The following is a 23,468-nucleotide window of genomic DNA, read 5'->3' on the forward strand; positions in this document are numbered from 1 at the left end:
AAATAAATTATCTAAGATGACTGCAATCTTGTCCAAGGACACAGAAAACAACCCAGTAGCCCAAGACAAGCCAATCTGAGCAGCAAAACGAAGAGTTAACTGCATCAGATTCAAACACATCAAATACATTAAAATCATCTGTACATAATGACACTTAAAAAAATATCACTGAAAGTACTGGGAGACCAACTTATTAATATTCTGAAAATTGATAAAGAAGAAAAACAACATAAAAAAACTTATTGGTTCAAAAAAAAAAGCCATATGATTACTTCAAAAAATGCTAAAAACATATCTGATATAATCCTATCCATTCCTGACAAAACTTAATAAACAGTAAACAGAAACTTTTTTTTTTTCTTTTTCAGAAACTCTTAACATAAAAAAGCATATCTATCAGAAATAGACAGCAATATACTTAAAGATGAAACACTGGATCACAAAGACCTATAAAACATACATTATGCTTTGTCATTTAAAAGTATTCCAGGAGCACCCATCATGGCTGGGCAGAAATGAATCAAGGTTCAATCCCTCGCCTCACTCAGGGAGGAGTTAAGGATCCGGCATTGCAGTGAGCTGCAGTGTAGGTCGAAGAGCAGATCGGATCTGCTGTTGCTGTGGCTCTGGCGTAGGCCAGTGGCTACAGCATCAATTAGACCCCTAGCCTGGGAACTTCCACATGCCAAGGTGCCGCCCTAAAAAGACAAGAAAAAAAAAAGTACTCCAAAAAATCTTGACAATAAAAATTTTAAAAGTAACAACAATTTTCAAATGACAGGACTTTTTATATTTAAAATATAAGAGAATCCATTGGGTCTGATAAATTAGACCCAATAATAATTAAGTCAACAAAATCTGTTGAAATTTCTGTGTCAAACAGGTTTTCAAATGACTTATCAGGAAAAAAAGTATTTTTAAAAATGAACCTAAATAAAAAAAGATATATAAAATACAAAGGCATAAATTTAAAAAACCTGCAAGAGCTACATTTAAAATATAATAACCCAGGAGTTCCCTGGTGGTTCAGTGGGCTAAGCCAGTATTGTCACTGCTGTGGCTCAGGTTGCTGCTATGGCAAAAGTTTGATCTCTGGCCCAGGAACATTTGCATGCCATGGGGGCAGCCAAAAAGGGAAAAAAAAACACACAAAACTACAGGACATTAAAAAATATTTTTCTTGAGGGCAATCTTATCTAATACTGCCTGTTTAATATTTTCAATATGTTTTTATTGGCAGATTTCATTCTGAATACGAAACTATCAGGAAGTTAAATTAACTGTGAGCTTTTGGTTAACTGCATGCTATTCAAATACCTACGCCTTGTCGGAGCCCTCTATGAGATAACGAGATAATGCAGTGATGTCTGCATTTCAATTTCCTGGCATTGCTTTCCCTTTTAAATTCCTGTACATCTTAAAAAATACAAAATGCATGCTTGACTATTTGCTTTACCCACGGAAGCGATTAAAAAGCATGAAAACAAAAAAAAAAATTTTTTTTTACTAAATCAGAATAAATTAAGGAATATGTTACTGGGTAAAAACAGAAAAAGCTGAAAAGATGTCAACCTCCCCAACTTAAGTTATAAACAGAATAAATTCCAGGGAATCTTGACAGATCAAACTAACAATAAAGAATTAAATGAAATATATAATATGGCTCATGACAATGAATACAATGGACAAAAATAAAAGAGAAACGGAAACAAAGGAGAGATAGAGGATTTGCAATTTTAAACAAGGAAGATCTCCTTGAAAAAGTAACTGAGTAAGCAAGTGAAGGAGTAACAAAGCAGCCAAAGGATTATCAGATGAAAAGCATTTCAAGGCACAGGACACAGTAGGTACAAAAATCCTGAGAAGGAAAGCATGCCTAACAAACTGAAGGGAAAGTAAGAGCTCATCACTGCTGAACCAGAGTAATCTAGACAAGTATTAAGGTAAAATGATGGGTAAAGAAAATGACAAACCTGGGGAGGGAGGTAATTAGCTTAGACAAACATGTACTAGATACAATTATAAAATGAAATCTGTGAGGCTAAGAAAAGATAGAACAGAAGTGCTGGGCAAAATGGCACACAGGTAAGTTGGGAGAGTAGTAAGCAGTTTAAGGCATTCTACGGAAAATGAAGAATATGTAATTTGTATACATATATTAGAGTTTCAAGAGAAAATTCAAGAAAACTTCAAGAGTCTGTGAAAAAGCAAAAAAAAAAAAACAGTACTAATTTCCCAACTAGTAAAATGGTGAAAACATGAAAAAGAGGGAAGGGGAAAAAAAACAACCAAAAGACATTAAGAAAACAGGTGAGGAGACAAAATGCATAAATAAATATATCAACAATCCCAACAAATAAAAATGAAATAAATGCTCCAATTAAAACAGCAAATTAGGGGATACCATCACAGAAAGCACAGCATCAAAAAGATAACTAAGGAGTTCCCGTCGTGGCACAATGGTTAACGAATCCGACTAGGAACCATGAGGTTGCGGGTTCGGTCCCTGCCCTTGCTCAGTGGGTTAACGATCCGGCGTTGCCGTGAGCTGTGGTGAAGGTTGCAGACGCGGCTCGGATCCTGAGTTGCTGTGGCTCTGGCGTAGGCCGGTGGCTACAGCTCCGATTCAACCCCTAGCCTGGGAACCTCCATATGCCGCGGGAGAGGCCCAAGAAATAGCAACAACAACAACAACAAAAGACAAAAAGACAAAAAGACAAAAAAAAAAAAAAAAAAAACGATAACTAAGAACAACTCTATACACATGAATTTGGCAACTTAGTTGAAATGGACCAATTCCTTGAAAAAACTACCAAAACTTACACAAGATAAAATAGATAATTTGCATATCCCTCAAACTATTCAGTAAATTTAATTTTCAATTTTAAAACTCAAAAAGAGGAGTTCCCGTCGTGGCTCAGTGGTTAACGAATCCAACCAGGAACCATGAGGTTGCAGGTTCGATCCCTGGCCTTGCTCAGTGGGTTAAGGATCTGGCACTGCCGTGAGCTGTGTAGGTCACAGACGTGGCTCGGATCTGGCATTGCTGTGGCTGTGGCGTAGGCCGGCTGCTGTAGCTCCAACTGGACCCCTAGCCTGGGAACTGGGAACCTCCATATGCCGTGGTCATGGCCCTAGAAAAGGCAAAAAGACAAAAAAAATAAAATAAAATAAAACTCAAAAAGAAAAAAAAAAAAGGGAATTAGCACGCCCAGTTCATTTTACTGGAGAATCCCACACAACATTTAAGGAAGAATTAACATCAAGTCTACAAAACTTCTTCCAAAATATGAGAGAAGACTTCCAAATTCATTTTATGAAGCTGCCATTACCCTGATACCAAAATCAAAGACAGTACAAAAACATAATACTACAAAACAACATCCTTCACAGATAAAGATACTAAAATAAAGTATTAGCAAACAAAATTAAGCTATACATATAAAAAGAATTAACACTAAGACCAAGTGAGGTTTTTATTCCAGGGATACAAGATTGGGTCAATGTTTGAAATCAATGAAGTACACCATATTAACAGCTAAAAAAGAAAATCATACGACCATATACAGCAATGAAGAAAAAGAGCATTTGACAAATTGAACACCCACTCACTATAAAAAAAAAAATTCTCAGAAAGTTAGAAATGGAGGGGAACCTCCTCAACTTGACACTACAAAAAATCTAGAGCTAACATACTTAATGGTGAAAGACTGAATCCTTCCCCCTACAACTGGGAATGAGGTAAGAATGTGCTGGAAATTCTAGCTAGTGGAATAAGAAAAGAAAAAGAAAAGACATACAAGTTGAAAAGAAAAAAACAAAACAGCCTGCATTTGGAGATCCCAATGAACCTTCAAAACAACTGCTAGAACTAACAGTAACTGAGTTCAGCAATGTCATAGGATACAAAACCAACACACCAATTACAGCTCTATATACTTAAAAACAACATGTGGAAACAAGTTAAAAACATAATACTATTTATAATCACTTCACAGAAAATGAAAATACATATGTTCAAAAATATTACAAAACACATATATGACTTGTATGCTGAAAGCTACAAAACACTAATAAAAGAAGTCTAAAAAGATCTAAATATATGGATTCTTCATGGACTGGAAGACAACAAATAATATCAATTTTTTCTAGACTGATATATATATTTAACACAATTCCTACCAAAATCTCACCAAAACTTTTTATAGATATACATGAGATTATTCTAAAATTTTCATGGAAAGACAAAGGAACTAGAAGAACTGAAACAATTTTGAAAAAGAACAGAGGAATCAGTCTATCCCATTTCACAACTCAGCTCAGTAATCAAGACTGTAGTATTAGCAGAGGGATAGATATAGAGGTAATGGAACAGAACAGAGAACCCAGAAACAGACCTGCACAAATATGCCCAAATAGTTTTTGACAAAGGTGCAAAAATAACTCAATGAAGACAGCGTTTCAACAACTGGTACTGCAGCAACTGCACATTCATAGGAAAAAGAACTTCCACCTAAGTCTCACATTTTTTAGAGTAACTCCAAATGAATCACACACTTAAATATGAGAATAAAGCTATAAAACTTTTAGGAAAAAAACACAGAAATCTTCAAGATCTAGGGCTAAGTTCTTAGACTTGACACTCAGAGCAAGATCCACAAAAGGAATAATGATAATATAGTGAACGTCAACAAAATTTAAAACTTGTGCTCTATAAGACCCTATTAAAAAGATGAAAAGATAATCAACAAGCTTGGAGGAAATATTTGTGTAACAAATATGTAACAAAGGACTAGTATCTAGAATAGAAAACTCAATAGAAAAAAATTCCAATTAGGAAAAAGGACAAAACATACAAAGAGACATTTCATCAATGGGGATATACAGATGAAAAATAAGCACAAGAAAATATATTCAGTATCATTAGCCATTGGGGGAGTACAAATTAAAACCTAAGATATCACTATATAAACCAGAATGGCTAAAATCAAAAACAGTGATAACAGGAGTTCCTGTCGTGGCTCAGTGGTTAACGAATCCAGCTAGGAACCATGATGTTTGATCCCTGGCCTCTCTCAGTGGGTTAAGGATCCAGCATTGCTGTGAGCTGCAGTGTAGGTCACAGAAGCGGCTCGGATCCCGTGTTGCTGTGGCTCTGGTGTAGGCCAGCGGCTACAGCTGCTTTAGACCCCTAGCCTGGGAACCTCCATACGCCACGAGAGCGGCCCTAGAAAAGGCAGAAAGACCAAAAAAAAAAAAAAAACCAGTGATAACAAATGCTGGCAAGGATGCACAGAAAGTGGATCACTTCATACATTTCCAGCAGTTTGGCAAATTCTTTAAAAACTATATATTCAATAATCATACAACCCAGCAACTGTACTCCTGGGCATTTATACCAGAGAAATGAAAACTTAGGTCAAAAGGTAAATGGTTAAACAAATCCATATCTTCTACTCAGCAATTAAAAAAGGATGAACTACTGATACATTTAACAACCTGGATGAATTTCCAGAGAATTATGCTGAGTGGAGGGAAAAAAAAAAAAAAACCAAAAGATGACAAACTGTATATAAATGATCCCATGTATGTAACATTTTTGAAAATATAAAATCACGGAAATGAAGAACAAATGTGTTTGTCCCAGAGATTAAGGGGATGGAAAGGAAATGAGAATGGCTATAAAAATAATATGAGGGATCCTTATGGTGATGGAAACAGTCTGTTTCTTTTGTCAATACCAATAATACTCTGGTTGTGATGTTATACTACAGTTTCACAAGATGTTACCTCTAGATTAAAAAGTTCCAATGTAATACAGAAGTTGTATTACTTCTTACAACTATAAGTGAATTCACAATTTATTTATTTATTTATTTAATTTTTTGCTTTTTAGAGCCACACTTGTGGCATATGGAAGTTCCCAGGCTTGGGGTCAAATTGGAGCTGGAGCTGCAGCTGCCAGCCTAGCTGGCCTGCTTCTGGCCACGGCTACAGGGGATCTGAGTTGCATCTGTAGCCTACACCACAGAGCTCACAGCAACACCAGATCCTTAACCCACTGACAAGGCCAAGGATCAAACACCCAATCCTCATGGTAACTGCTGAACCACAACAGGAACTCCCCCACTGTTTTCTTAACAAAAAGTTTAATTTAAAATTACAAAGTCCTGGAGTTCCCATCAGGGCTCAGCAGAAACACTAGCATCCATGAGGACAGGATGCAGGTTTGATCCCTGGCCTCATTCAGTGGGTTAAGGATCCAGTGTTGCCATGAGCTGTGGTATATAAGTTTGCAGACACGGCTGGGATCTGGTGTTGCTGTGGCTGTGGTGTAGGCCCAGCCTGGGAACCTCTATAGCCACAAGGTACGGCCCTAAAAAAAACCAAAGAATAAAAAATAAAATAAAAATTACAAAGACCAAGTCTATTACAGTAGATTAATTTTTTTTAATTCAATAGCATGACATTCCCAAGAGATAACACTAAAATAAAAGAACACAAAAATGTAGGGGGAAGGAGAATTTTAAAAATCACGCGAAATTAGCTAACCAAAAGAAAAATAATAGGTATGTTAATGCTAAACAGTAGTATGCAATACAAAAAGCATTACTAAAAACAAGGAGTCACTACACAGAGTAAAAAGTTTCAATTCAACAGCAATATATAATAAATTTACTTTTTTTTTTTTTTTTTGCTTTTTCAGGGCACACCTGTGGCATATGAAATTCCCAGGCTAGGGGTGGAATCTGAGCTACAGGGCCAGCATATGCCACAGCAACAGCAACGTGAGATTCAAACCGTATCTGTGACCTACACCACAGCTCACAGCAATGTGGAATCCTCAACCCATTGAGCAAAGCCAGGGATCAAACCGGCATCCTCATGGATACTAGTTGGATTCATTTCCACTGTGTCACCCTGGGAAATCCCAATAAATTCAGACTTTCATGTACTAGTAACAATTTTAAAATATATTTTGAAACTGATAGAAACTACAAGAAAAACTGAAAAAATAATTCTAGTAAAAGAGTAACATACATCTGCTCTCTAAAACAATGAGATCTAAACAACAGAATTAACAAGCCTAATGGACAGATACAAAACTTTGCAACAACTGAAAAATACAAATCCTCTTCAAATGCAAAAAAACTGACCAGTCTCAACAGATTTCAAAGTTCTGTATCATACAGATCATTGTGCCTAACCACAACACAATTACAAATCAATAACCTAATTAACTAAAGGAATTTCAATATGCATGGAAACAAAACTTTTAAATAACTCATAAAGAATGCATCCCTTGTGTGATGCACAGAAAACAAATACACAGAAATTCACTGTCTCAAGTGCCTATTAAAATGCTGAAAATAAGCATGGTATCCAACTTAAGAAATAAGAAAAACAGAAATAAACCTAAAGAAAGTATTAGGGTAAGAAATTAAGAGCAGAAATTAATAGGGGGAGCATACATTCAAGAGCATTAAAGAGACAAAAACTTGAGTCTTTGAAAAATTTTTTGAAATTTGGCACTTTTAGCTTTTAAAACTCATAAACAAAAAGGCATTTGAAAAAAAGAGAAAGGACATTAACTACAAAATAAGAGATTAACAACGTAATGCCATAAATTCAAGAATATAGATGAAATGGACAACTTTCTATCAAAGTCTAACCTACCAACACTGGTTTGAAAATTGAAAATATGAGCAATCCTATAACCAAAGCAATTGAATCAGTGATTAAGAAGTGTACCACAAAGAAAATAACAGTAACAATTCTACAAAGGAGTTCTACCAGTCAGGAAACAGATCATTCTAATCTTATAAAAACTCCTCTGGAAGAAAAACTGAAATTTTTAAAAATTATAGGTCAATATTCATTATTAGAGGCAAAACGCCTACATTAACTATATTCAAACTGAGTCCAATAACGTAAAAAAGGGACAGACTAGGGTTGACTTTATACTTCGAACACATATATTACTAATACTAAGCATTAAATGTAAGTATTAAATATTAGAAAATCAATGTATTTCATGTTAATAGGTTACAGAAGAAAAATATATGATCCTCTCAAAAGATGTAAAAAAAAGCTTTGATCAAATTCAACATCCATTCTTTTTTTTTAATTAGCAAACTAGTAGTAGAAAGAACATCCTTAACCTGAAAAGATTATCTACAATAAACCTACAGCAAGCATCATACTTAACTGTGAAACTCTGAAAGCATTCCCTTTAAAATCAGGAACAAGATCAGGATGCCCCCATCACCGCTTCTATTCAACATTGTACTGGAGATCCTAGCCAGCACATTAAGACAAGAAAAAGAAAGAAAAAAAAGCATAAGAATTGGAAAGGAGGAAACAAAGAGGTCATTATTCACAGACAGATCTGTCTACACAGAAAATCCAAAAGAATTCTATACACAATTTATCACAATTAGAAGGACAGCAAGGTTGTTAAACAAAGTCAAATTGTACTTCTACACACCAGGCAAGGCAGAAAATATAATTTTTAAAGATACAATTAATGATCTGACACAAAAATAACGTACCCAGAAATAAAACTAACAAAATATTTGCAATAGTTTAGTTGAAGAAAATTATAAAACTTTATTGACATTGTAAAAGACCTAAATAAATGGATATTGCCATGTTCATGGTTAAGATATTATTTAATAACAAAATGTTAGTTCACTTCAAACTGCTTTACAAATTCAAGGCATTGACCCATCAAAATCCCAACTGGTTGTGTATGTGCATTTACATAACATTAAAAAATGATTCTAAAGTTATCTGGAGGAGCAAACCACTAAGAAGTTCCTTGAAGAAGAACACAAGGCCAACATCTGTGTCCTTCAATGACTGACTAGATGGTTTCAGACCAACCCTCTCTATGAAAATTTTAAAAATTGTGGGAACCTCCATATGCTGCAGGTGTGGCCCTAAAAAGTTTACAAAAGACAAAAAGAAAAGGAGAGAAAAAATTTTTTTAATTGAACATAATATAAAAATATCTGTTTGAAGGCAAGAGGCACTATAAAGGCAGCAAGAACCAAGATTGTGGAAAGAAGGGAAGCCTAGAAAACATAGTTCAACATCTGATGCATCTTCTCCCCTGGAGATATTTGCCAGTGGAAAAGTGCAATGGATAAGTTGAGAAAAGTCAAACAAATTTGAACATACTTAAAGAGCTGGGAAAACAAGAATATAATTGCAAAATACAACCTACAAGTCCTGCTATCTGGGATGCACAATAAAATCCTACGAGTAAGTATGAAAAAAGACAGCTCAATACAAAACTGGGCAAAAGATTTGGCAAGCTACCGCACAAAAGACATCCAAATGGTTAATAAGTATATTAAAAGGGGCCTAATATCATTATTCACTAGAGTAGTGCAAATTAAAACCACCAAAGGTCTAAAATTAAAAGCGTAGATGAGAAAGGAATGAAGAGAAACTGGAACTCTAATTTTGATAGTGGAAGGGAATGAACAAACCACAACTACATACAATATAGATGAAAATCTTGCAAACAAAATTGAAAGGAAAAAAAAGTCAAACAAAAAATATATACACTGGAAAGTTCCACTTGCATAAAGTTCAAAAAAACAGGCAAAACTAATTTAAGATGTTAACACCTGGCCAGTAGGTATCTTCAAGGAGGAGGAGGTTAGTCACTGGGAGAGGACTCAAAGAAAGCCTCTACGGTGCTAGTGATGTTCTATTTCTTGACCCACAAATGGTTATATTGAGAAAATTCATCCAGAAAAGTTTCATGATCTGCGTACTTTCTATGTGTATGCCCCACAGCAAAAGAAGTTTGTTTTTATGGAAGCTGGTATAAAGTTATAGTAATTAAAACTATGTGATCGTGCTATTAGACTAAGAGACCAGAGTCCAGAAAGTATAGATAGATCCAATTGTAGAACTATTACAAATAAGTAAGAAATAAAATTTTTTTAAAAAATCTACTACAAAGATGGAGAAAAGACATGAATAGACTCTCAGAAGAGAGAACACATTAATCAGCACAGTAAAAAATGCTCAAGCTCATCAGCAAAAGGAAACAACTGAAAACTAAAAGATGATACTTTACACTCCCTGGCAGAAACTTCTATTAAAGTCTGATAAGGGTATTTAGCAAAAAGCGGAGCGAATACTGTTACAATCCTTTTTGGAAAATAATCTGACATTATCCAGTGTTATTGAAGATGCAAACATCCTCAAGTCTCAGCAAAGTTTCTCCTAGAATTTCTACAGTGAAATATACTGTGTTAAATAGTCACATTACATGACATCAACAAAGACTATAAATAGCATCATATCAATGCAGGTTAAGTTTGTTCACAAAGTTAGTTTTTTGTTGTTGCTGTTGTTGTTTTGCATTTTCAGAGTTGTTTGGATTTCAGCAGTGTAGATAAGGGATCTACAGACCTGTAGTGGGGAAAAAAAGGAAACCAAAAATTTCCAACAAGAATGGCTAAGATGGGAGTTCCCGTTGTGGCTCAACTGTTAATGAACCCAACTAGTATCCACACGGATGTGGGTTTGACCCCTGGCCTTGCTCAGTGGGTTAAGGATCCAGCGTTGCAGTGAGCTGTGGTGGAGGTGGCAGATGTGACTCAGATCCGTGTTGCTGTGGTGCAGGCCAGCAGCTGTAGCTCCAATTCCAACCCTAGCCCGGGAACTTCCATATCCTGCAGGTGTTGTCCTAAAACAAGCAAAAAATTTTAAAAAAAAGAGAGATATACAATGGAAACTCAAAAACAATGACAGAACAAAAAAAAACAAAAAACAAAAAAACACAAACATACAACATTATTTAATTTGTATAAAATTTTAAGACACACAAACCCATAAATATACATAAAATATCTGACTGTGTAATTTAATATATCTATATACTGTGGATATGTTCAGGGCACCCTGCTGACCTAAGAAACTATTTAACTTGGGTGATGAGTACATGCATGTTTATGTACCTATATCTTACCTGCTGACCTAAGAAACTATTTAACTTGGGTGATGAGTACATGCATGTTTATGTACCTATAAACAATCTTTTGTACCTATTAAATAAGTTAATATTTAAAAATTGTTAATTAGCATGATAAACCCAAATACATAAACCTCTATTACCATTATCAATTCAGACAACTGTCTCAACAGAACTTTTTAAAGGAATTAGTATTCTCAGAGTGTTCAAGGTATTTTTGCACATAAATTAAGGACATATTGCTCTAAGGAAGGAACGAGAAAGAAAGAAAGAAAGAAAGAAAGAAAGAAGAAGAAAGAAAAGAAGCTCTTATAAATCAAAATAAAAATGTAATTACTAAATTCAATTCTATGGAAGAGTTCTAAGACAAAGTCAAGGAAATCTTTCAGAAGGTAAACAAATAAAACATCAAGTCCAATATTCACCTGTCAGGAGTCCCAGAGAAAACAGGAAAGAATTTGTCAAAAAAAATAGAAGATAATTCCCTAGACCTGAAGAGCCTTAGAACTGAAAAGGTCCCACCATAAGGAATGAAAAAAGCCCATACCTAGACACATTTCACAACACCAAGGATAAGGAGATCACCCTAAAGACTGCAAACAAGGTTACCACAAAAAAAAAGGATAACCATCAGATTTGCAACAGATCTCTATTAGCAACACTGAGTGTTTTAAATTCCTAAAGCAAAGCTTTCAAAATTTAGAAGGACAGAGTTCCCATTTAGAGGTCAGCGGCTACAGCTTGTTTATAAATAACAATTTTATGTATTTAAGGAGTACAACATGATGTTTTGATATACATATATAACACACTAAAGCTAATTAACATATCCACTTCCTCATATTTACCATTTTTTTGTTTTTGGAGTGAGAGCAGTTTAAAATATAGTTAACACAGAGTTCCCGTTGTGGCTCAGTGGTTAACGAACCCAACTAGTATCCATGAGGGTTTGGGTTTGATTCCTGGCCTTGCTCAGTGGATTAAGGATCTGGCATTGCCATGAGCTGTGGTGTAAAATACAGACTTGGCTCGGATCCCACGTTGCTGTGGCTGTGACACAGGCTGGCGGTTACAGCTCCGATTTGACCCCTAGCCTAGGAACTTCCACATGCCACAAGTGTCGCCCTAAAATTTAAAAAAAAAAAAAAAAAAAAAGAAAGAAAATTTAGAGGGAGAAACTGCATCACCAACTTATAATTCTGTATCTAAACTCAATTAGGAACAAAAGCAAGCCATTTTCAAACATTCAAGAAATCAGTAAGTTTATCACCAGTATAACCTTTCTAAAACAACTACTCAAGACTATATTCCAGGGGGTTCCCGTCATGGCTCAGTGGTTGACGAATCCGACTAGAAAGCATGAGGTAGCGGGTTCGATCCCTGGCCTTGCTCAGTGGGTAAAGGATCCAGCATTACTGTGAGCTGTGGTGTAGGTTGCAGACGTGGCTAGGATCTGGCATTGCTGCGGTTGTGGTGTAGGCCAGCAGCTGTAGCTCCAATTGGACCCCTAGCCTGAGAACCTCCATATGCCATGGTCACGGCCCTAGAAAAGGCAAAAAGACAAAAAAAAAAAAAAAAAAAAAAAAAAAAAAAAAGATTATATTCCAGTAAAATCAAAAAGGATTCTAAATAAAGAGAAAGACATGAAATGCAAATAACAACAGACCTAACGAAGGAGTACAATGTAATCTCAGGATGACAAATGTATAGCTGATCTAGAAAGCAAGCTGTCCAAATTAGAAAAGAAAGGTTGAGAGCTCCAGAAAGCCCATCTTCAAGAAAAGCTGAAAGGTCACAGGATGAAACCACAGTATAATATTAAAGTTTAAAAATAATTTCCATAAGCTCTCCATAATCAAGCAGGACTTTTCTATTTCTCCTTTTAGGAGCCCAGGTTTATTAACACATTAAGTTCCTCTACACCTCCACACTATCTGGTTCTACAGTAACTAATACTCATATTAGCATACAGATTACCATGGCTGGTTATTAGTACTCAATTTCTAGAATCTTCCTATAGGAGCACAGAGAAGTTTATAACATAAATGCTGTAAATCTTGACAACCTAATAGAAAATGAAGGCTAGAAAGGGAAGAAGGGTGGAGGAAGGAGAGAAAAAGGGAAAAGGATGAGTGTTAAATCCTCTGAAAGACCGGGAACTAAAGAGATACTGTCTAAAACTGGTTAAGTCAGAGTTCCCTGGTGGCTCAGCAGGTTAATGAGCCAGTGGTTTTTATTGCTGTGGCATGGGTTTGATCCCTGGCCTGGGATTGTCCAAGTGCCACAAGTGTGGCCAAATAAATAAATAAATAATAAAACTGACAGGTCAATAAAGAGAAATTTAACTATTACAAAAAGTTTAAAATAACAGCAAAATTAGGAACAAAATGTAACTGGTAGAAATCAAAGTGCAGGTGGAAAACACAATGACCTAAATATCTTATCTACTAAGTCAAGCAACAGATATGGTTTAGAGCTGAAAGAAAAATCAAGATGTAGAAAGATAGGCTTTATTTTTGAGTTTTGGAATTAACCTAAAAAACTTAAGGGAGTCCCCTGGTGGTCTATCAGTTAAGGATCTGGCATTGTCACTGCTGTGGCTCAGATTCAGTCCCTGACCTGGGAACTTCTGGATGCCACAAGTGCAGGCAAAAAAAAAAAAAAAAAAAAAAAAAATCTTAAAAAAAAAAACCTCCACATCATTAAAAGCCATTATATCAGGATTTAGGAAAGGACTTTAACATTTCTTTTTGAATTTTCTGCACTGTCTGCACAAGTATTCTTTCATTTAAAAAACAAAATGAAAGAAAGAAAAAGACGAGCAGAAATAAGTGATTTTAAAATGTTATTAAAGCCATTCTCCAGACTAGAAGGAAAAAGGTCAAATAATTTGTCAGATATCATACAGGTGATAACCATGCATCCCAAATGATAATATCCAAAAAAAAAAAAAAAAAACTTTCTGTGGTAAAATCTAGATCTGCTTCTTACTGACCTGTATGAATAACCATGGAGAGCTCTGAAGGTCTACATTAAGTTTATATTATTCTCCACAAAGTCACAAAAAAAAAAAAAAAAAAAAAAAAACCTTTGTTTCAAACCATTTTTCCAAGAAGTCTAGGAAAAAGGCCTTACTAAGTAGATTCACAGTGAACACTCATAGAGAATAATTTGGACTATGATACCAATTGATTCTGCATCACTTTTACTTCATTCAACTGTGCAATTTCTTTTCTTTTTCTTTTTTTTCCCCTGCTTTTTAGGGCCACACCTTCAGCATATGGAAGTTCCCACCCAGGCTAGGGGTCAAATCAGAGCTACAGCTGCCTGCCAATATACCACAGCCACAGGTAGGCCAGATCCAAGCAATGTCTGTGACCTACACAACAGCTCACAGCAACACCAGATCTTTAATCCAGATTGAGGCCAGGGATGGAACCCACATTCTCATGGATACTAGTCAGGCTTATAACCCACTGAGCCACAACAGAACTCCCAACTATGCAATTTCTTAAATTCAGATTCCTGAATAAAACCAGACTAGCTTTCAAGACAACTCAATAGGGAAAATAATTGTCTTTTCAACAAATAGTTCTGGGAAAACTGGATAGTCACATGCAAAGGAATTAGTATCTCTATCTCACATCAAAAACAAACAAATAAAAACCTCAAACTGGATCAACAATCCAAATGTAAAAGTTAGAAGTATAAATATAAGCTCTTAGATGAAAACAGGCATAAATCTTTCATATATAATTTTTTTTTTTTAGGGCTGCACCCACCACATATGGAAGTTCCCAGGCTAGGAGGAGAATCAGAGCTGTAGCCACTGGTCTACGCAACAGCCACAGCAACGTGGGATCCGAGCCACATCCATGATCTACACCATAGCTCACAGCAACGCCGGATCCTTAATGCACTGAGCAAGGCCAGGGATCAAACCTGTGTCCTCCTGGATACTACTAGTCAGATTCATTTCTGCTGAGCTATGACGGTTTCTGCTCAGCTATGACAGAAACTCCAGGCATAAATCTTTGACACTGGATAAGGCAATACTGTCTTAGATTTGACATCAAAAGCAACAGAAAAAAAAAAAAATAGATAAAATGTAAAACATTTGTGCTTCAAAATACACTATCAAAAAAGGGAAAAAAGGAGCAGTGCAGTGGATTAAGACTCTGACTACAGCAGCTCAGATCACTGCAGAGGCTCGAGCTTGATCCCCAGCCGAGTACAGTGGGTTAAAGGACCCAGCATTGCTGCAGCTGGGATGTAGGTCACAGCTGCAGCTCAGATTCAATCCCTGGCCCAAGATTTTCCATATGCTGAGAGTGCAGCCAAAAGAATTATTAAAAAAAAAAAAAAGTGAAAGTCCGAAAAAAGAAAATATCTGCAAATCATATACCCTATAAAGATCTGGAATATATAAAGAACATAAACAATAATTTTTAAAAAACAAATAATTCAATTATAAAATGGGAAAAGGCTGGAATAGACATTTCTCCAAAGAAGATATACAAGTGGCCAACAAGTACATGAAAAGATGCTCAACATCATTAGACATCAGGGAAATGCAAACCAAAACCACAATGAGATACCACTTCACACTCACAAGGACAAGGATGTAGAGAAATTACAACCCTTATACACTGCTGGTGGAAACGAAAAATGGTGAAGCCCCTGGAAAAGAATTAGACAGTTTCTCAAACTTAAACATAATTACCACATGACCCAGCAATTTCACTTCCAGGTATCTATCCAAGAGAATTAAAAACGTATGTCCACGCAAAGCTTATACACTTGTAGATGAACATTCACACTAGTCAAAAAGTGGAAACAACCTAAATGTACATAAACTCATGAATGGATAAACAAAAAGTGGTACAGTCTGTACAAGAGAATATTACTCAGCCATAAAAAATTCAGCATGTCTTGAAACATGCTACAAGAATAAACCTGAAAAGATCATGTAAAATGAAAGAAACTAGGCACAAAAGCTACATAAAAGATTTTATTTCTATGAACTGTTCAGAATACCGAGGTCCACAGAGACAAAATAAATTAGAAGATGCTGAGGGCTGGGAGAAAGAGGGCATGGGGAGTGACTGCTAGTGAGCATGGGTTTCTTCTGGGGTGATAAGAGTGTTCTGGAATTAGATAGTGGTGATGGTTGTACAACTCTGAATAGACCAAAAACCACTGAATTGAATCTCAATTAAAAAAATTTGGAGGAGTTCCCGTCCTGGCGCAGTGGTTAACGAATCCGACTAGGAACCATAAGGTTGCGGGTTCGGTCCCTGCCCTTGCTCAGTGGGTTAACGATCCGGCATTGCCGTGAGCTGTGGTGTAGGTTGCAGACGCGGCTCGGATCCCGCGTTGCTGTGGCTCTGGCATAGGCCGGTGGCTACAGCTCCGATTCAACCCCTAGCCTGGGAACCTCCATATGCCGTGGGAGTGGCCCAAGAAATAGCAACAACAAAAGACAAAAGACAAAAAAAAAAAAAAAAAATTTGGAGTTCCCATCGTGGCTCAGTGGTTAACAAATCCGACTAGGAACCATGAGGTTGCGGGTTCGATCCCTGCCCTTGCTCAGTGGGTTAACGATCCGACGCTGCCATGAGCTGTGTTGTAGGCTGCAGCCTCGGCTCAGATCTGGCGTTGCTGTGGCTGTGGCGTAGGCTGGCGGCTACAGCTCCAATCGGACCCCTAGCCTGGGAGCCTCCATATGCCACAGGAGCAGCCCAAGAAATGGCAAAAAGACCAAAAAAAAAAAAAAAAAAATTTTAGAGGAATTCCTGTCGTGGCGCAGCAGAAAAGAATTTGACTAGGAACCATGAGGTTGCGGGTTAAGGATCCGATGTTGCCGTGAGCTGTGGTGTAAGTCATAGACATGGCTTGGACTCAGCACTGCTGTGGCACAGGTCGGCAGCTACAGCTCCAATTAGACCCCTAGCGTGGGAACCTCCATATGCCGGCAGGTGAGGCCCTAAAAAGACCAAAAAAAAAAAAAAAAAAAAAAAAAAAAATTGTTTCTGGTGCAGCAGAAACAAATCTGACTAGTATCCATGAGGCTTCAGTTCAATCCCTAGCCTCCATCAGTGGATTAAGGATCCGCTGCTGCTGTGAGCTATGGTGTATGTTCACAGACGCATCTCAGATCTGGTGTGGCTGTGGTGTAGGTCAGCGGCTGTGGCTCTGATTCGATCCCTAGCCTGGGAACTTCCATATGCCTCGGATGCGGCCGTTTAAAAAAAAAAAAAAAAAGGCAAAAAACAAAAATTTTAAAAATAGACTAGCTAAGATCCAATCCAGCAAAAAAATCAAGGCAAAAATGTAAAGAAAAGAGAAACATCTGGAGAATTTAACAGTTAGAAAAATGTCAGCTTTATCAAAAAAGATTCATGACTGCAAGAAAAAGGGCACAGACCTAAGGAGAAAAAAAACACAAAAATGTCTACTATGGCTAAGAATATTTTGGTTTACTATTAAAAATTATCTATTCCAGGAGTTCCCGTCGTGGCGCAGTGGTTAACGAATCTGACTAGGAACCATGAGGTTGCGGGTTCGGTCCCTGCCCTTGCTCAGTGGGTTAACGATCCGGCGTTGCCGTGAGCTGTGGTGTGGGTTGCAGACGCAGCTCGGATCCTGCGTTGCTGTGGCTCTGGCATAGGCCGGTGGCTACAGCTCCGATTCAACCCCTAGCCTGGGAACCTCCATATGCCACGGGAGCGGCCCAAGAAATAGCAGCAACAACAACAAAAGACAAAAAAAAAAAAAAAAAAAAAAATTATCTATTCCATTTAAATACTTTTGAATGTGCCTTCATAGACAAAATCTCAAATGAAGTCCTCCTGGAAATTTTAGCTGTGTCCACTAACGGCAGCTTTGAATTAATTACATGATGAATTGTTACATCTATCATATTTATTAGTCTCTTTCTTCTCCCAATAGTTGGGAGCTCAGCCAGATGAGGACCTCTCACCTCAAACCCCCCACCCATTAACTTCTCATTCTCACCCTGTATTCCAACAGCACCCGAAGCTACCAGGATGGCAAGTAAGGAACCAAACACTCAAGCCTCCGAGGCAGAAAATCTCCTGTTATAAAATTATTTAAGCCTCTTAGTACACCTTCCATGTCTCGTTTACCAGTATCTATTAAGAAAGTTATAATCACTGGCTTTTTCCATAGCCCAAATACATACCTAGACTCTTACACACACATTCTCTCATTCTCTGACATGCACAGAGATAACAAACACTCAATGCACAAAAGAAAGGGTATGAGGAATACAGGAGAGAGCTCCTTAAAAAAAAAGTAATAGAGGAGTTCCCGTCGTGGCGCAGTGGTTGACGAATCTGACTAGGAACCATGAGGTTGCGGGTTCGATCCCTGCCCTTGCTCAGTGGGTCAAGGTTCCGGCGTTGCCGTGAGCCGTGGTGTAGGTCGCAGACGAGGTTCGGATCCTGCGTTGCTGTGGCTCTGGCGTAGGCTGGCGGCTACAGCTCCGGTTCGACCCCTAGCCTGGGAACCTCCATATGCCGCAGGAGCGGCCCAAGAAATGGCAAAAAGACAAAAAAAAAAAAACAAAAAAACGGTAATAGAAAAAAGAACACTGGTTACAAAAGACCCCACCACTCCTACACTTGAGAAGAGAAAAATGAGTGTGGATTAACCAGATTAAATTGTAGCAGGGACCTTTTTAAGGACTGCCAAAGGATGGCACCAGGAGCAATATCAAAATTATGCAACTGAAGGAGAGAAGGTAGAAAGGCCTTTGTAGTTGAAGAGGTGAGGGACTTCAGACTCCAGCTACTCTGCCTTTCCATCGCCACCACAGTGCTTGGGACTGCTAGAGACTATGTGGAAGAAAGCAGGGCAGCAGTGACAGAGGTCCAGGCCAGACAGTATGAGCTTGTCTCAAGTTAATTTAAAAACTACTTAATTAATTCACAAACAAGTTAATCACAAACTCCTAACAACATAAATGCTTTAAACGAACAATTGCTGAACTGAATAGTTTCTCCTCTATCATCTATACAAGATGCATCGTTATAATCATTTTGACTACACAGCCCACAATTTCCCTTCACAAAGAACTCACCCCTTTCTTTCCCTCAACCCATCAACATGATCCTGTGAGTCAGGTTCGCATGACTGTAACGGCCTGACTGTAGAGGATCAGAACAGTAGATCTTCATGCCGGTCAGATCCTTTCTCCCAAAAGAACTGAAGGGAGACAGGCTGGTCTTCTGTTGGTCATTTGAACAGAAAGCCACCAAGTGTAGGGGTGCTATATTCTGCTGTGACTGGACAAAATCTCTAGTATTGGCTGGCAAGGCTGTCTCAAAAACTGAATTGTGGGCAGGCTCTTAAGGTTCTGAAGGAGTTGCCTCATCAAATAACTCCACTCCCCAGAGCCTAAAAGGCAAAGGATGACCCATCCCCAAAATTCCCAACCTCCAGTACATGAGATGGCAGCACTAGCCAGAAGTGACTTGCTCTGGTCATACACACCCCTAGGGAGTGGCTCTGGATGATAACGGCCAAAATTAACGGAAATCCTCTTGGTGGCATTATTAGCAACCAAATATGTGGCATCCAAGTCTGCTAGCCATTTCCTCCACTGTCAAGAAGTTAGCCAACAGACCCAGGCCTGTGTTTCTTCCTGGTCCTTTTATGTACTTGACTATCACTCTGATCATCAGAATACATTCTGAAGCAGAGACTATTTAGAAAACCCTTGATGTTTCCTCCCCTTTTCCTTTCTAACTAGATTTTTGGTCAGTTGTCCAGCTTTCCCTATAATATTACATGTCACATAAGAAGCATGTTGTTTACTTATCATTCAATTTAGTTCACAGATTCACAAGATGATAAATAGGAGCACACAGTGGACCTGAAGGAAACTGAACAGAGCAGTACACCATAGATGCTGAGGGGTGCTTTCTCTTAAAGCTAGACCTCTGAGATCAAAAATCCCTAGGTCTTCCAGGATCAAGCTGTGTGGTCTAGATCAGGTTATTCAACCCCTCTACGCCTCAATTTTTCATAGAACTGTTGTGCAAACTAAGTACGTATGTAAAGTGCTTAAACCAGAACTAGGCATGTAATAAGCACTTTATTATAATGGCTATCTGCCATCACCATCATCACTCTTTGCAGTGGGGCACAGCGAGAGAGATACAGCACATCTTTTAATATAGAAGATGCTTGGAGTTCCAGTGGTGGCGCAGCAGAAATGAATCCAACTAGAAATCATGAGGTTCAATCCCTGGCCTCGCTCAGTGGGTTAAGGATCCGGCGTTGCCCTGAGCTGCGGTGTAGGCGTTGCCGTGGCTGTGCTGTGGCTCCGATTCGATCCCTAGCCTGGGAACCTCCATATGCAGGGGTGTAGCCCTAAAAGATGGGAGGGGATGCTACTGAGCAGCTAAGGCAAAGACTGGGGTGGATAACCCTTCTGGCATTCGCACAGTCCATACTCTTATCCAATAAATACAAGGAGAAGTAGAGACAGCTGACTTACAGAAAAAGATGATGAAGCTGACTCACAAAACAAAATGGGAGGTGGGAAAGAGAAGGGAGAAGGGAGGGAGAGAGAAAGGGAGAATATATCTTGGTTTCCAAACACTTTCCAGTTCCTGGTTCCACTACAACTTAAGCACTGAGTGCCCTTTCTGGCCTAAACCAACAAATAAATTCTCCACTTTTTATTAAGCTTTGACCAACAACATTTATAAAGTCTAACACAGGTCTTGGAAAAGTTTTCATCAACAAAATAATCTTAGAGGAGGAAAAGTGGTATGCATCTGTTACTACACAGAAATTAAGACGACATTGCAGATAAAAATAAATTTAACTACAAACCAGTATTCTCAACCCACTGTAAACCTAATGCATGAACTTACACAGGTGAGGCTCAGGCCTGGTTGTTTCAAAAGGTCTACAGGTGTTAAAAGCTCTACAGCTGAGGCTAAGACACTAAAACCCTCACATTTATCAATATGAACTCTCTTTACCTACTATCAGGGTCCTCCGTATATAAACTAGTACAGGCATAAAATTCATTAATATGCTTTTCTCTTTACTGAGAATGAAATAATTTTTGAAACAGCAGGCGGGGAAAGGTAGGCATTATTCAAACCGAAACAATTTCCCTTTAGATCAGAACCATGAATACATTCTTTTGCTGATGTACACCATACCAGCCAGGTAACCAGCCAATATCCTTCCACCGCTTCTCATCGCTCTCCTAAAAACAGTCACAAACATAAACTGAATCTTTTACCTGATTCCCCTTTCCTTCTTATTCCGAAAAAGTAACCCTAAAACATGTCTGTATTGTGCAAATTAGTTGTGGTTAACTTAATTTCAAGTTCCTATTCATCTCTTGACACTTTTTTTAAATCAGGGTGTCCGTCCTTAAGTACCCCATTTATGTCGCCAGTAATTCAGCGATCCATAAAAATTCTGGCTCGTTTATGACAGTTTTGTCTCAGTTGAGGACTTTGAAGAAGATTATCAGCCCCAGGAAAAATATCTTTTCCGTTCTAACCCCAACAGCTCATTTCAAACCTCTACTATACAAAGGTATCAACAATAAAGTTATGACCTTGTTCTAGGACTAGGAAGGAAAATTGTTCAAGAGCAAAAAACAAGTTCACAAACAAACCTCATGACAGCACGGACTTCTGCCGATTTCTTACCATAGCACTAAGAAAACAGCAAGGTTTAAGGTCGATTATTGAAGGCAGGGTCCCCAAAAGACCATGCTTCTCTCTATGATGTTGAGGAAGCACTGGTGGGAGGAAGGGGCCTTTCTCGTGACAGATCTGACTGAACGGTAGCATCAGCCATCGATGAGAAAAAATTCCTAAAAGCAACTTCACGTTTCAGAAAACAGCCTCCCACCGAGTAGCCCGTAGACTTAGGAATCACCAGGGACACGTACACCCCTCACGAAGGTGGAAAAGCAAATCCTGCTCCCCACCTCATCCCCTAAAATAAACGGTAAGTCGGGTCCCCAGGAGCGCCTTCCCCAGGGCCCCTGCCCCCGCGTGCAAGGTGTGCGGACCCCTGGCGGGACCCCACTGGCCCGCTTACCCTGGGCCCCAGGCCCGCCGGCCCGGCGCTACGCGGGCGTCCTCCGCCGTCTCTCTCCCCTCCCCCGCCCGCTTGCGCTCTCGCTCCGACGCGGGCCCGGGCCCGGGGCTCCGCCAACCGGTCCCCTCGAAACAAGAAGGTGGCGGCCGGAGACGCTGCGGCTCCCCGGTTTCCCCTCCCCTCCCCCGCGGCCTCCGCACTCCACTCCCGCGCCCCCGCTTACCCTCAACTCCTCGAAATCCGCCATTTTATACCACCCGCGGGCGCCGCCGCCGCTGCCGCCACAGCACCCCCTCCCGCTGCCGCCAACGAAGCCGCCGCCACCACGGCCGCCGCCGCCGCCTCCAGCACCATCCTGCACTGGGCGCCGCTAAAGACGCCGCGGCTGCTGCCGCCGCCGCCGCCGCTGCCGCCGGGCGCGTCACGTGACCTGCGCCGGAGCTCCACCCCCTGCGCAAGCGGCCCCGCCCTCCCGGCGCCCCGCCCACCGGCCCACCGCCTTCCGCCCGGGTCTTCCGCCCGCCTTCCCAGTGAGCTGCGTTAGGCTTGCCTGGATCTTCCCCTTTCCCCCTCAGCGTGTCGGCCTTCCGCAGCCTTTCCGTGCCCCGCCTCAGCGCGTGGATGCTCCTCTTCCCCACGCGAAGGCCCAGCCCGACTACCTGAAGCGCCGTCGCGACTGCAGCATTACCGGCGGGCCTGTAGGAGGGAGTGATGGAGAGAAAGAAGAGGTGTCTTTTCCCACGGTGGCGTGGACTGGGGGAGTACCCACAAATAAAGCCATCCCCCAGAGTAGTTGTGGTGGAACAACCCATGGATGTTGACTAAGCTCTGGTTCTGAGCTAATGGTGCGGGATTGGTGAGACCTCTTTGGGTTGCTAATATCTTCAAAGTACTAACCTGGCTAGTTCTCTCTGACTTTGAAGGGCGACTGAATGTCAAAGACTGCAGAGTCGAGAGGGTTGGGGCAGAGAGGTTGGAGAAGTGAAATAGGAGAGCAACTTGAAAGGCCCTGATAGGAAGTCGAAGGGTCAGGGAAATCAGATAGCTGGGAAAGATGAAATGTCAAAGGCAGAGCGGATGGAAGGAAGTTTCTCACAGCACCCCTGACGTGCTGACAAAGGATGAGAGAAGATGCTGAGGCAAGCTGGTCAAAAAATTCGCTGGACCAAGGACAGAGTTGAAATGTGCTTTGAGAAGTGGCTCCCATTTAAGACACTTAATGTTGATCCCTGGGCCAAGAAGAGTTTCCCACTCTACCTCTTTGCCTAACTCCTAGTCATCCCTCAGGACTCAGTTTTAGTATCATTTCTTCAGGAAGACCTTCCCTAAACCCTCATGCCCCATTTTAATTCAGAGAATCAACAGTATC

At 39.5% G+C, this 23,468-nt stretch overlaps 1 protein-coding gene across 11 annotated transcripts in view; it reads right to left on the reverse strand.

The window, feature by feature from the left end:
• Positions 1–22,540, reverse strand: part of PIAS2 (protein inhibitor of activated STAT 2) — a 144,164-nt gene extending 121,624 nt beyond the window's left edge. For 5 of the 11 annotated variants that reach the window (XR_002344194.1, XR_002344196.1, XM_021092649.1 and 2 more), the window contains exon 1: positions 22,323–22,522. Coding sequence is in view for 6 of the 11 variants with exons in the window: in XM_021092649.1 (XP_020948308.1) it covers positions 22,323–22,346 (24 nt within the window). In the remaining 5 variants the exon portion in view is untranslated. Of the gene's footprint in view, positions 1–8,209; positions 8,299–22,322 lie in introns of all 11 variants that reach the window. The other 6 variants (XR_002344195.1, XM_021092632.1, XM_021092641.1 and 3 more) reach the window with 5 other exon arrangements.

Source organism: Sus scrofa, chromosome 1, assembly GCF_000003025.6.
Source record: "Sus scrofa isolate TJ Tabasco breed Duroc chromosome 1, Sscrofa11.1, whole genome shotgun sequence".
Classification (NCBI taxonomy): Eukaryota; Metazoa; Chordata; class Mammalia; order Artiodactyla; family Suidae; genus Sus; species Sus scrofa.